Source organism: Hippocampus bargibanti, linkage group LG14 (assembly GCF_051943395.1).
Source record: "Hippocampus bargibanti isolate YZ-2025 linkage group LG14, ASM5194339v1, whole genome shotgun sequence".
NCBI lineage: Eukaryota > Metazoa > Chordata > Actinopteri > Syngnathiformes > Syngnathidae > Hippocampus > Hippocampus bargibanti.
The window spans coordinates 19525583-19539869 of record NC_142747.1 but is presented as its reverse complement, the minus strand read 5'-3'; the positions used below and the strand labels follow the sequence as shown (position 1 = coordinate 19539869).

The window sequence follows — 14287 nt, the reverse complement described above, 5'->3', positions numbered from 1 at the left end:
TATATTTCTGTGGGTGAGCAGCGGCAGCAATTTTATTAGTTTAGTAAAACGTGCAATTCGACTTATTTACTTTTTTTAAAAGGAGAAAAAAAAATGTAATTTGTCGAATGCATCACATGCATCGAAAATGCAATGAATGAGAATTATTAGATTGCAGTTACCGTAGTTAACACTAGAGGGAGACAAAGCCCATACAGTACTGACACGTTTTTTGGGAATACAGGAAGACGTCGTTAAAACTGCTGACAAAATTGGATTGCCGGTTTAATTATCTTGTTTTTTTAATGAGTAACATAATGTTTTAAAATTAGTGCATTCACTAACATTAGTAATATAATTTTTGAAAATCAGTGCATCCAAAAGATGCGTGTGTTGCGTTATACTAATAAATAAATAATAATATAAATAAAATAAATAATAAATACTACTACAGTGAGACCTCAACTTACGAACTTAATTGGTTCCCAGACAGAGTATGTAAGGCGAAAAGTGTATCTCAAAAAAAGAATTCCCATAGGAAACCATTAAAATGGGAATAATCCGTTCCCGGGTTTCCATAAAATATACTTTTCAACTAAATAAGCCTTAAAACGACACACAACATACCTTATTCTATGTATAATAAATGTGCTATTGTATTGCAATGAAAGAAATACACTGAATTGTATCATAAAGTCACTTTATTTACATTTGTGATGGTCATTTATGGCTTGATGGAATGGCAATGGAGGTCGAAGGTCAAAGGGAATTGCTGTTTGGAAAGAGAGGACTGTAATTAAAGAAATAAAGTAAAATAAAATAAAGTTTTATTGACCTTTTTGATGGTTGTTGATGGCTTATGGAAGGAGACTCACCTTCCATAAAGACTGTTGGTAACTTAACCTCTGGTGCTGTTCGGTCGTGTGCTTCCGCCGAAGATCACTCCGCCAGCGGTGGTGGGTGTGTATTATGAAAATAGTGCTTATTATAAGGTTTAATTTTCATACATTTGATGTTTGTAAGACAAAAAGTTTGTAAGTTGAGGTGTTTGTAAGTTGAGGTCTCACTGTACTAATACTACTACTACACTACTACTACTACTACTAATAATAATAATAACAGAACTATAGGATACTGTATAATATACACTTGCATATAGTTTAGTCCTAAAACTTAATATTCTGTGGCTCCTGTAATTCGAGTGAGAATGACAAAAACCCTGGCACTAGAGTGGACACATTTTTTACACATCGTCTGGCAGTGAATGAGTTAAAAGTTACAGTAAAGTCTCGTTATATCGATATCGGATATATCGATAGTCCCGGTTATATGGATACTATTTCTATGCACGCACGGAGAAAATTACATGCAAACAGGGTCGGATATATCGATAGTCCCGGTTATATCGATATTTTTTCGGACTCCCTTGAATATCGATATAACGAGACTTTACTGTAGTTTGTGTGTGCAGTGAGTTTGCGTGTGTGAGTGTGTATTTGTCTTCTTGTATGTGTGTGTGTGTGTGAGTGTGTGTGTCCACGTGGATAGCATGTGAAGAATGTAAAAGAGGTTGCACATGCAGGCTGAGCTCTTAACAGGAAGTCATGTCGTCTAGCAGCTGTTTTACGCCTCCTCCCTCATTCTCTCATTGTCAACCTCATCGACCCCCCCCCCCACCACCCTCATCCTCCCTCCTCCATTTTCTCTCCCTCCCCCGTCTCTCTTTCGCTTCAGTGTACAGGCGGTCCCCACTCGGGTCATGTTGCCCGTTTTGCGTGCGTGTTACTCTTCCATTCTTTTTTTCACTTTTTGTCCCCTTGTTCTTAGCGGGACTTTTTTTTCTTCTTCTTCTACCTTTGACCTCTTTTGGATTTTTGGCGACTTGTTTACTTTTGTCATTTTCTGGGTTTTTTTCTTTTTCCAGAGGGGAGCAAAAGAGTGAATGTGAGTACAAGCGACGTTTATTTGTCGATCCATTCTTCCACTGGTCTAAATGATGCTAGCGGCTAATTTACATCTGTTATATATTGCTATTATTATATTAATGTTGGGCCGATTCGGTTGACATTTACTCTGCTTTTCGTCATATAATAATAATAATAATAATAATAGAAGTACTCGTAATAGTAATAATAATAATAATAATGCTAATAATAATAACAATGGTAATAATAATGGTATTATAAATAATAATGGTAATAATAATAATGGTAATAATCATAATAACAATAATAATAACGATAATAATAATAATGGTAATATTAATAATAATAATAATAATGGTAATAATAATAATGGTAATAATTATAATAACAATAACAATAATAATAACGATAATAATAATAATGGTAATATTAATAATAATAATGGTAATAATAACAATAATGGTAATAATAATAATAATAATGGTAATAATAATAATGGTAATATTAATAATAGTGGTAATGTTAATATTAATAATAGTGGTGATATTAATAATAATAATAGTGGTAATATTAATAATAATAATAATAATACTGGTAATAATACTGGTAATTATAATGGTAATAATAATGGTAATAATAATAATACTGGTAGTAATAATAATGGTAATAATAATAATAATAATAATAATAATAATAATAATAATAATAATAATAATAATAATAAATAATAATATAGGATACTGTATAATATACAGTTGGGTATAGTTCAGTTATTACAGTGGCTATCAAGTGCCTTCTCTGCTGACTTAAAAATATCTGAATCACAGATTAATGTTAATTATATTTTGTCCATAAATTCTTATTAAATAATTCCAAATAATCTTTCATCTTCATTTCGTTACTTTCTCCCCCTTGTGCTCCTTCCAGACGTGTGTTTTTATATTTAAGCGTTCAACCAATCACATTTTAGCCATCATTTGTTACCAGGGGTCAGAAATCGACCTCGACGATTGCGCAATCAGGGTGATCTCAAGGAGACTTTACAGTTGCAGACAAGCATAGATACAATAATAAATGGACATCATTTGAAAAGGTCAGTCAGTTATTTCCTGGCTAATGAATGGTAGGACATCCCACCACGTTTTTTTCCTTCTGGATTGATTCAGACGTAGCACGACTGAAGGCCTAGCGATGAAATCCACGGCCTGCTACTGATTTATTATTATTTTTTCTACAAGAGTGACAGAAGTTGTCTCCTTTTTTTAAAAAAGATGTTTGTCAAATTTGTCTTGCTGAGCTATTTGACAATCATCATCCGGCAAATCGAGCAAAAGACAACCCCAAGCATTTATCTTGTAATCCCAAAATGCTTCCCGACGTTCCCAACAATCAACAATGCTTGCTCAGTTCCTCCTCCAGAATTCCTGTTTGCTTCGCCACGCTCCTCCCGAATCTTTTCTGCTTTCTCTTCAAGTCTACACATTTTACTTCTTGCTGCGCTTAATTGACATGGAAAAAAAGGAAAATCTGCCCCTTTGTGTAAAATTAAAAAAAATATTGTCAGAGGCCATGGCCGGCGCTTTATCGGCACCCAAGCAAGAAAAAAACTAAACCCGAACAAATTCGGTAATGGTGCACGATGGCATACAGTGATACCTCGGTTTACGAACGCCTTGGCTTACAAACTTTTCCGTTTACGCACGTTACATTTATGAAAATTTTACCTTGGCATACAAACTATTTTTCGGGATACACACGGGAGCGCCACAATGAGTAATGTGTCGTTGGCGAACGAGCCTATTCTCCTCACAAGAAAATGGCAGCCAACTGTTTTTTTTTTTTTTGCCCTCTATTCCCTGCCCCCAGTCTTCCGTTAAAGCCACGTGATTGGCCAAGAACGCAGCCGGTTGTCCTTTAAGGCTTAGAAAATTAAAAGTAGTTTTATGGCGACCTGGGAACGGATTATTCTCATTTTAATGGTTTCCTATGGGAAATTAATTTTTGGGATACACACTTTTCGCCTTACACACTCTAGGACCCAATTAAGTTCGTAAGCCAAGGTATCACTGTCTGTGGAGGGGATGAAACCTTCTAATGGCTTCCCCAAATTAAAAAAAAAATGACTTTGACACCCTTACGTTACATCACATCCTGGCCTTTTTTTTTCTGTCCTGTTGGAAGAACGCTGCAATTCCCTTTCAAGCTTTTTCCGGGACAGGCAGTTACGACAGTGGCCAGCTCATCATGTTATCAGGTTACAGAGTGCATGAAAGGGGTTGATGTTGTTTGTCTCTTTCACGTCCATTTGTGTCAACTGGCTTTTTTTGACGGCAATATTGCTCTTCTTTCACACGGTCAATCACATCGAGCCGGTGGATGAGGTGCTTTGTTGTCACGGCGATGGGACCTCAAATCCGACGGACGGGAGGTTCGCCGTTCGTATTGATGTCAAGGAGACGTGGGCGGTCTTAAAAAAATGGCGACTCTCACCGATTTGGATGAAATATTTCAAGAACCTCTGAACTGGAGTTGCGCAACTGTGCAGTTGTGGGACTATAAAATGGAGTCATCAAGTACAAATGGGTCCCGTGATACGGGAAATCCAGCATGGGGAAATTCCTCACTGCTGTTTTTCTTTTGAAAAGCATCATTGATGAGTCAATGAAACTTTAATGAGCCTCTTAAAGGACGACCGACGTCACTTTTTTGTTTCTTAACTGACATCAGAAAAACGTTTTATAGCATCTAAAATACCCAAAACACGCAGTATGATATTTTTAGTCAAATGCAAAACACCAATTAAAATGACTTAGTGTCCAAAATCTCCAAAAAAATGAACCTGGAAGTGGCCAGTGTCTGAAGGTCCCGCCCCCTTGTTCGTGGCATCACCCAAAGACGTCTTATCTTGCCTTGCTGGAGAATCAATACAATGGCTTCAGATTCGGAAAAGATGCTTCCTTGTTACACATCCAGTTATGACTATGATTCAAATAGTTCTGAAGAAGAAAGCATACATGTTTGCAATCGATTAAAGAATTTATTCCGTGTCATTTTGAGGCATCAGGGGTGGGAAATGTCGCACCCAAAAAAGGCAGAAAATGGCGACAAAGCCGTGTAAGAAATTAATCAGCGCGTTTCCACAGGCTAATAAATTCCTTCCATGGAGCTTTGTCGCCCTCTTCTGCCTCTTTTGGGACCTACACGATGTTTTCAGACCAAAGTACAGCAAAATACATTGACGTGATGGAAGGACTGCGACAATGTGACCTCTTTTCGGTCAGGGGCGTTCCTTCAGTGACGTAACGTATTGATATTGACTTGATATTGACTTGGGCCGTCAGGGCCTGCAAGATCTTCTCTGCTGGCCTGAAAATATTTGAATCACAGACTAATGTTTACTGCTACAATGTGTCCTTTTTTCGGTCAGGGGCGTTCCTTCAGTGACGTAGGGTGAGGACTCGTCACCAACTCAAAAACAAGACTTCCGGAATATTCAGCGCGAGTCTTAAAACGTAAAAGATAGCTATATGCGGTGGAATCTTTGTAAAATACGCTCAGTAGAAGTCATTTGAAGCCATTTTACAAATGATGGACACAACTTGTCCGGAGACGTCGGTTGTCCTTTAAAGAAACAAAGCAAATTATTTTAATGGGATGTATTTATATCGGGGACAAATGTATTCAGCAAGCGGGGATGCTCGGAATGTGGCATGTAAAATCCCCGCGGTTGAGGTCTTGCACGGCAAAGCGAATACCACGAAGGAAAAACATCACAACATCTGTCATTGCGCCCAATCACAACACAAGCGACCAATCAGACAAAAAGACAGAATGCAGGAAGTGAGAGAGGAAGCACACTGACACGCACACACAAAAAAAATATAACAACTCTTGTACCGCATTCTATCATATCGTAACACAAATATCACGTATGGTAAAAGCGGATTAAACGGTGGAATTTTTTTTTTTTTTGTCATCTTGCTCGTGTTAGATTATTATTTTTGGATGGTGAAAAGAGCTCAAATTTCTCCTCATGTTGTGCATCAAAACATTGTGTAATCTTCCATTCAGGTTCACGTCCTTTGTTTGAGGTGCGGCTTTTTGCCAGACGCCACTCGTGTTTGTTGTCTTTGACTGAGAAGCGTGTGTGTGTGTGTGTGTGTGTGTGTGTGTGTGTGTGTGTGTGTGTGTGTGTGTGTGTGTGTGTGTGTGCCTTGGTGGGTGTGTCTGGTGTTTATTAGGAAGCTGGCTGCTCTTGTTCAGCCAACAAATCAGATGCTACAAATGAACTGAAATGGTCCTCCAGATATCTTACATCACAGGTGTCAAAGTCAAGGCCCGCGGGCCAAATCCGGCCCGCCACATCATTTTTTTCGGCCCGCGAAAGCAAATCAAACTTGTTAAATTCCATGATGATTGCTAAAATCTGAGGCAAAATTTCATATTTTTGGATGTCATCCGCAATAAAAGTCATTATTCTTGATTTCAGATTTGAAAACGAGTTATTCATTAATTCGCTGTGTGCTCTATATGTAATATTTGAAGGGATTTAAACTTTCTAATGGCTTCCCCAAATTCATAACGGCCCTCGAGAGGAAACCAGAACTAAAATGTGGCCAGCGGCAAAAAATGACTTTGACACCCGTGTCTTACATCATCTCGGAGGAAACAGGAAAGAAGGAAGTAAAGAATGAGGTGCGTGTGTGTGTGTGTGTGTTTGTATGACTGGTCTTGTGGGGACAACTAACATTTTATACCATACGTAGTGAGGACATTTTTGACAAGTGAGGACCTTTTGGCCGGTCCTCACAAGTTTTTCATTCTAAAGGCATCAAGAGGGTCCATATATGCATCTGTTGTTCCTATAACAAGTACAACTTAAGTAGAGACTGATAACACATGTATCAATATGGATAAAGACATTTTGTGACACCGCCGCGATATATTTAGCTAGTGATACAGATAAAATAGCGACCGGCGTATTCGCCGATATGAACTCATTCACTGCCATTCCTGACCTTATTTGTAGACGTCGAGCGCCATTCCTGAATTTGTTCGGGTTTTGCGGCTTTTTTTTATGCTTGGGTGCTGATAAAGTGCTGGCCAGACTTCTCAATTTTCACGATAACCTCATAATATTGCAAGATTTTATTTTTTTTGCTAGCTTCCGAGCTATCCCACCTTTTTTAACTTTCATTCACTGCCATTCACGAATGTATTTGGGAATTAAAAATATGACGTAGAGTGCCATTCCTGAATTAGTTCGAGTTTTGTTTTTACTTGTTTGGATGCTGATAAAGCGCTGGCCAAACCTCTGGCAATGTTTTTTTTCCCCTTCCACCAGGGGGCAGCATTTCCCTTTTTGTTCCCATGCTGGCGCTTAGTTCTAGCTTCAGCTGTTGTTAATGTGCTATATAAATTAATATGCATTGTATTGTATTTTGTACTGCTGCCCCTATTTCAAGCTCAGATAACTCCAGACCCATATCATTTAGGAGTTAACTATTTTTTAGGATGAAAGAATAGAGTTTAAGGTTTCTTACGATGCATTGAATGTTTATGTAGTCCTAAAACTCAATATTGTGGTGGTCCTGGAATTGGGGTGACAATGACAAAAACCCTGGCGCTGGAGTGGACACATTTCTTGCACATCTGGCAGTGAATGAGTTAAAGGACAACCAACGTCTCCAGACAAGGTGTGTCCATAATTTGTAAAATGGCTTCAAATGACTTCTACTGAGCGTATTTGACAAATATTCCACCGCATATAGCTATCTTTTACCTTTTAAGACTCACGCTGAATATTCCGGAAGTCTTGTTTTTGAGTTGGTGACGTGTCCTCACGTTACGTCACTGAAGGAATGCCCCTGACCGAAAAAAGGACACATTGTAGCAGTAAACATTAGTCTGTGATTCAAATATTTTCAGGCCAGCAGAGAAGACCTTGCAGGCCCTGACGAATATCAATACATTTCTTCACTAATACAAGTACAGGTACCGTCTGACTTACGACCGGTTCGACTTACGATCATCCATACTTACGACCGCGACCTCCAGACCCTATTTTGAACATTTTAACAGGGGATGTTTGAGAGTCATTTAGCCTCCGAGTCTCTATTGCACATTTTGAATGGATTTCGACTTACGACCGTTTTGACTTACGGCCGTTTGGTCGGAACGGAACTCGGTCGTAAATCGGATGTTACCTGTACAGTCTGGTCTTGCCATTACAGTACTGATATGCTTTTTGATGCCTGATGGGGGCGCTGTTTCACCCCTCTGACACAATGACCGTGTTTTGGTCTCTGTTCATTTCCTTTTGTGGGTTAATTTGCGCTTACGTCGTGCGGTTCATCATTATCAACGTGGTCCCAAATGAAGGTCAGATCCTTTGCGTTAAAAGTGAGTGAGACGGTCAGGTCTTCACTTCCTTTCAACCCTGTCGGACTTCCCGTCTTTGTTTTGACTCTCCAGTCGAGTATAACCTCTGCACCTGAGTCTGCTCGTGTCTATTTATAGATCGTACATTGCTGACATGCTTGATCCTTGAAAGCTTTTTCTAGAGTTCCTTTACAAGGATGGATAGCCGAGTGGTCGACCCGTTAGTCATGTCACTGGTTCTTCAACAGATTGCCATTCTAGGTACAGGATGTCCCGTTTTTGGGAAGAACGATCAATTATGGCCCATTTGCTCATTTTTGGAAAATCAAAATGTGATCCTTGAGTACTAATATTTTTCCCATTACTTTTGTCAAAATTCTAAACAGTAGAAACTGATCATACTGAAAATGTCTGTGTTACAGGTGGTGCACATAAGACGCTGTGCAGCTGTATCAAGTCATCACACATCCAGCAGCGACGCACACACACACACACGCACACACACACATACACACACACACACACATCCGTCTCTCTAATCTGTAAAAGATTGATGAGGCCCACTCAGGCCCCGCTAGTCCTGGTCCAGCGTCGATAAGTCGGCTTCCATTTCACCGCCATTCAACCCTCTTTCTCCTCCAATCGAACACAGTGCCTCGACAAAGGGACGTGGCAAAGGTGGCGGATGATGATACATTCAGGGACCTTGCGCGTGAATCGGGAACCATGACAGGCCACGGGATGGACGACTCGACTCGGTCCGGTCGGGTGGAGGAGGAGGACGCCATATTGTTGTTAAAATGGCGGTCGAGCAGGAAGCCGCGGAGCTGAGAGCGATAATCAAACAAAGGCTAAAAGGCATTCGAGACAATGTGCAACATCTCCTTCTGTAATGTGGATAGCAAAGTGGATCAGTATTTCCAGCCCGCGTTATACATCGTCGTCATGGTGCTGGGCCTGCCCACCAACTGCTTGGCCTTGTGGGCCGCCTACATGCAGGTGAGCATCGGCAAAGTCAAGAAAACACACGCACGTGCTGCGCTCGGTGTGCATGCCGGGCCACTAGTGGCCGCTGTAGGCAGACAATTAGCAGGTATAAGCGAGTATTGCAGAGAACAAGCAACTGACATGGTGTTCTGGATAAAAGGGCAGCAAATAATAATTATAATAATAAGAATACATTTCATTTTTAAGCGCCTTTCAAAACTCTCAAGGTCACTTTACTGTCACAGGTTTTTTTCTGTAGGTGAGCAGTGGCAGCCACATGCGCCAGCGTTCACTCAACCTGGAATAACTCAATTAGATAGAACGTTATCTAGCTGGCTAATGGATAACTAATATCTAGCTAGCGAGATAGATATGGAACCCATAGATAGACCCAGCTAGATAGATAGCTAGTTAGGTAGTCAGCTAGATAGCGAGATTAGCTAGCCAATAAATAACTAATAAATAGCCAGCTAGAGAGCTAGATAGCTAGCAAATAGATAGCAAATATATAGCCAGTAGGAAGGCAGCTAGATAGCCAGGTAGCTAGCCAGTCGGTCACTTTACAGTCACAGGATCCGTTTTTTTTTTTTGTGGGTGAGCAGTGGCAGCCACATGCGCCAGCGTCCACTCAACCTGAAATAACTCAATTGGATATAAAGTTAGCTAGCTGGCTAATGGATAACTAATAGCTAGGTAGATAGATAGATAGATAGATAGATAGATAGATAGATAGATAGATAGATAGATAGATAGATAGATAGATAGATAGATAGATAGATAGATAGATAGCATATTGATAGCATATTGATAGATTTGTAACCCATAGATAAATGGGGGCAGATGAGCGAAATACAAATTTCTTTTGCTGTCATGTTCCTACTTGTAGGTAAGACAACACAACGAGCTAGGCGTGTACCTGATGAACCTATCCGTGGCGGACCTTCTGTACATCGGCACACTGCCGCTGTGGATCGACTACTTTCTCCAACGCGACGACTGGATCCACGGCCAGGAGAGTTGCAAACTCTTTGGCTTCATCTTTTACACCAACATCTACGTTAGCATCGCCTTCCTCTGCTGCATCTCGCTGGATCGATACCTGGCGGTCGCTTACCCGCTCAGGTTCGTTAAGGTGCGACGTGTCAAGACAGGTACGTCCTTTTCGGTCGTTAGCAATCGTTCGTAAGTTGGGGAGCGTCTGTATAAGGGGCACCGGAGTATCTGGCGCACCCCCCCACCCCCCATGAATGCCGTATTTTCAAACTTTCCATTTACAGACACTCCCCTACTTACGAACATTCGAGTTACGAACAATGGTACATATGAACATTTTTGTAGTAACATATGTAGTATTCTCTCCAGTTGTACATGTATACATGTATATATCTTTATAGATCATATATTTATTTTTCAGTACAAACCAATACAGATTACATATACATGCCTCAAACATACTTATATAAACATTAAACATACATTCCATATAAAATATAGCACTGAAGCAACTTACGAACTAATTCACCTTATGAACAACCGGTCAGAACGTATCTCGTTCGTAAGTTGGGTAGTGTCAGTGTAAGGCGCACCTCCCATGAATGCCGTATTTTCAAACTTTCCATTTACAGACACTCCCCTACTTACGAACATTCGAGTTACGAACAATGGTACATATGAAAATTTTTGTAGTAACACATGTAGTATTCTCTCCAGTTATACAAGTATATATCTTTATAGAGCATATATTTTGTTAGTATTTTTTCAGTACAAACCAAAACATAGTGTTTTCAAGGTTTTGGGCATTTAAAAAAATCAATTTTAAAAAGATCTGCACATGCACCAAATCCTTGGGTATTACGAATGAATCTTGCTAGCTGGCTATCTAGTTAGCTATATATTAGCTAGCTAACTTTCTATCTATTGGAGTTACTTTCGGGTGGAGTGAACGCTGGCGCGTGTGGCTGCCGCTGCTCACCCACAGAAAAACTTATCCTGTGAGTGGAAAGTGACCTTGAGAGTTTTGAAAACCGCTTAGAAATAAAATAATTATTATTATCATTTCTGCTTCGTTATTCTTTTACACATGGTGAGAATAACAATAAGAAAATGGATTTACAAAGGTATAAAAATGTAAGTATAAGGGGGCAGGGAAAATATGAATATATCAATAATTAGTCTTCAGTTTTAATTATAGGTAACATCCGACTTACGACCGAGTTCCGTTCCGACCAAACGCCTGTAAGTCAAAATGGTCGTAAGTTGAAATACATTCAAAATGTTGAATAAAGACTCTTAGGCGTTGCCGGCCTGCTAGCGCGTTGTGGTGCCAGGCGTAGAATAGGGTTTGGTGGTTGTAAATACGGGCGGTCGTAAGTTGGATGTTACCTGTATTATTATTATTGTCCCTTGTTTGTGTAGCAATCCTGGTGAGCGCCGGCGTATGGCTCATGGAGATCATCGCCAACTCGGCGCCGCTTTTCCACGACGAGCTCTTCCAGGGTCGCTTCAACCACACCTTCTGCTTCGAGAAGTACCCCATGCAGGATTGGGTGGCGGGGATGAACCTCTACCGGATCTTTTTCGGCTTCCTGGCTCCGTGGACCGCCATGCTGGTGGCCTACCGCGGCATCCTGGCCGCCGTGCGTCGCAACGTCTCCACGGAGCGTCAGGAAAAAGCGAAGATCCAGCGGCTGGCGTTGAGTTTGATTCTCATCGTGTTTTTCTGCTTCGGGCCGTACCACGTCCTGCTTCTGGTGCGGAGTGTGATATTTCTCAAGAAGCCGTGCGATTGCAGTTCCGAGGAGCGCTTGTTCGCCGCCTACCACGTCGCCCTGGCGCTAACCAGCCTCAATTGCGTAGCCGACCCCATTTTGTACTGCTTCGTCAACGAGGGCGCCAGGCACGACGTGGGCCGGGCGATCTCCGCCCTGATGTCGGCGGCGTGCTGCCGGGGTTCCGCTTCCTCGCCGTCGCAGGCCGATGTGCTCAACGCCGCCTCCGTTACCTTGGAAACGCCCCTGGCGACCAAGAAGCAGCCGTGCGTCTACGCCGATAAAAGCCTGGCGGGGGAATATAAAACGGAACTGGTGGCGCTGAAGGAGGAATGTTTGCAGATGAGCATTCTGGCGGGCAGGAAGTGACTGTTGTGGACGGTGCAACAAAAGGTGATTTGACGCATTCGGCGGCGCTTCGGAGGACAGTTTTGGTTTCAAAGTAGGATTTAGGTATTTAAATTAAATATTCAAACAACTACGGGTTGAGTTCAGGTTTATACAAGTTTATAATTTCAAATAAGGGGCGGGGTTTGGATTGAATTGAATGTACATTGATACCTTGGCTTACGAACTTAATTGGTTCCCAGACAGAGTGTTTAAGGTGAAAAGTGTGTATCCCAAAAATCAATTTTCCATAGGAAACCTTTAAAATGAGAATAATTCGTTCCCAGGTCCCCATAAAACATAATTTTCTAAACTTTCTAAACATAACTTTCTAAATTTCCAAGCCTTAAAACTACACAAAATATACCTGGTTTTATGTATAATAAATGTTCTATGGTATTATAATTAAAGAATGAAACTGCACTGTATAATAAAGTCGTTTTATTTACCTTCGTGATGGTCGTTTCATCAGCGTTAAGCACTTGATGAAGAACATCGCCTTCTTTCACCATTGTGCGGAATGATCCCTTGCAGAGCAGAGGACTACTCCCTGCAGCTCCACTGATTATTCCTATTGATCTGACTAACGACTGGCCTGATTGCCCCACTTCCACCGGTATCACCTCATCGACCCCCAACCTGAGAGCAAAGTAAGAAATATTGCTTTGAACAAACTCAATCTCCTTCATTCCCAACCAGAAAAGCAAAATATTGACTTTATGTACTTTATTGTGTGTGTAATTCTGAAGGATTATCATGTTTTCATGTTAATTAAGACTTTTTAAGGTCCCTGAGGCCACCCTGGTCTTTGTAAAAACAGCATCGAGTGATGAAAAATGTTTTTCAAAAAAATCACATGCTTGTCATTGCCGTATATTGAATTTCGTTTCGGTGTTTAAAAAAATGCAAACAGGTTTAATCTCGTTATCACGGCTACTGAATGGACGCCATTTATTCCTTCTAAACAGCGTGACCAATGTGACCCAGAATCCATTTGCAGATCAAAAGCAGAAAAACAGCACATGAAAACCACATGGCATAATCTATACGATATAATAATCTATACCATCAAATCTAATTTATTTTCAGCGGGGGCGGCAGATTCCCCATTTTAATCACTTTGCCATCCTACAGATGGAAGATGCTATGTAAACAATTCCCTCTCTATTGGCAGCCAAGTTGACAACAATGACAACCATGTGTAACAGAAGGGCAGGAAAAAAACAATAATAATAAAAACTAGTTATGGCAATAAAACTCAGAGATGCAACAATTTCAATAATGCCATAGACCACAATTTTTCATCAGCACTAGGTCACACAGAACAGCGGACTTTATAATAATAATAATAATAATAATAATAATAATAATAATACAATCAGTTTCTAAGCACCTTTCAAAACTCTCAAGGTCACTTTACGGTCGCAGGATAAGTTTTTACAAATTATGGACACAACTTGTCCGGAGACTTCGGTTGTCCTTTTGAAGGACAACCGACGTCTCCGGACAAGTTGTGTCCATAATTTGTAAAATGTCTTCAAATGACTTCCACTGAGCATATTGTAATAAGATTCCACTGCATATAGCTATATTTTACGTTTTAAGACTCGCTCTGAATATTCAGGAAGTCTTGTTTTTGAGTTGGTGACGAGTCCGTACGTGACGTCACTGAAGGAACGCCCCTGACCGAAAGAAAGGACACATTGTAGCAGTCCTTCCATCACGTCAATGTATTTTGCTGTACATGTTTGGTCTGAGAACCGTGTTGCACCCAAAAGCCGCCAGAAGAGGTTATCCAAGTTCCATATAAGGAATTTATCAGCATGTGGAAGCAGAGGTGGCCACTGGAGGTCGCCATTT

The 14287-nt window shown here is 40.5% G+C and overlaps 1 protein-coding gene across 1 annotated transcript; it reads left to right on the top strand.

Moving 5' to 3' along the window:
- Nucleotides 1-1708: 1708 nt before the first annotated feature.
- gpr4 (G protein-coupled receptor 4) lies at nt 1709-12879 on the top strand. The gene is made up of 4 exons (XM_089013296.1): nt 1709-1923; nt 8708-9284; nt 10159-10423; nt 11688-12879. Exons 2-4 carry the CDS (start codon nt 9156-9158, stop codon nt 12407-12409), a joined length of 1116 nt encoding a protein of 371 aa, XP_088869422.1. The 5' UTR covers nt 1709-1923; nt 8708-9155; the 3' UTR covers nt 12410-12879.
- The last annotated feature ends 1408 nt before the right edge of the window (nt 12880-14287 follow it).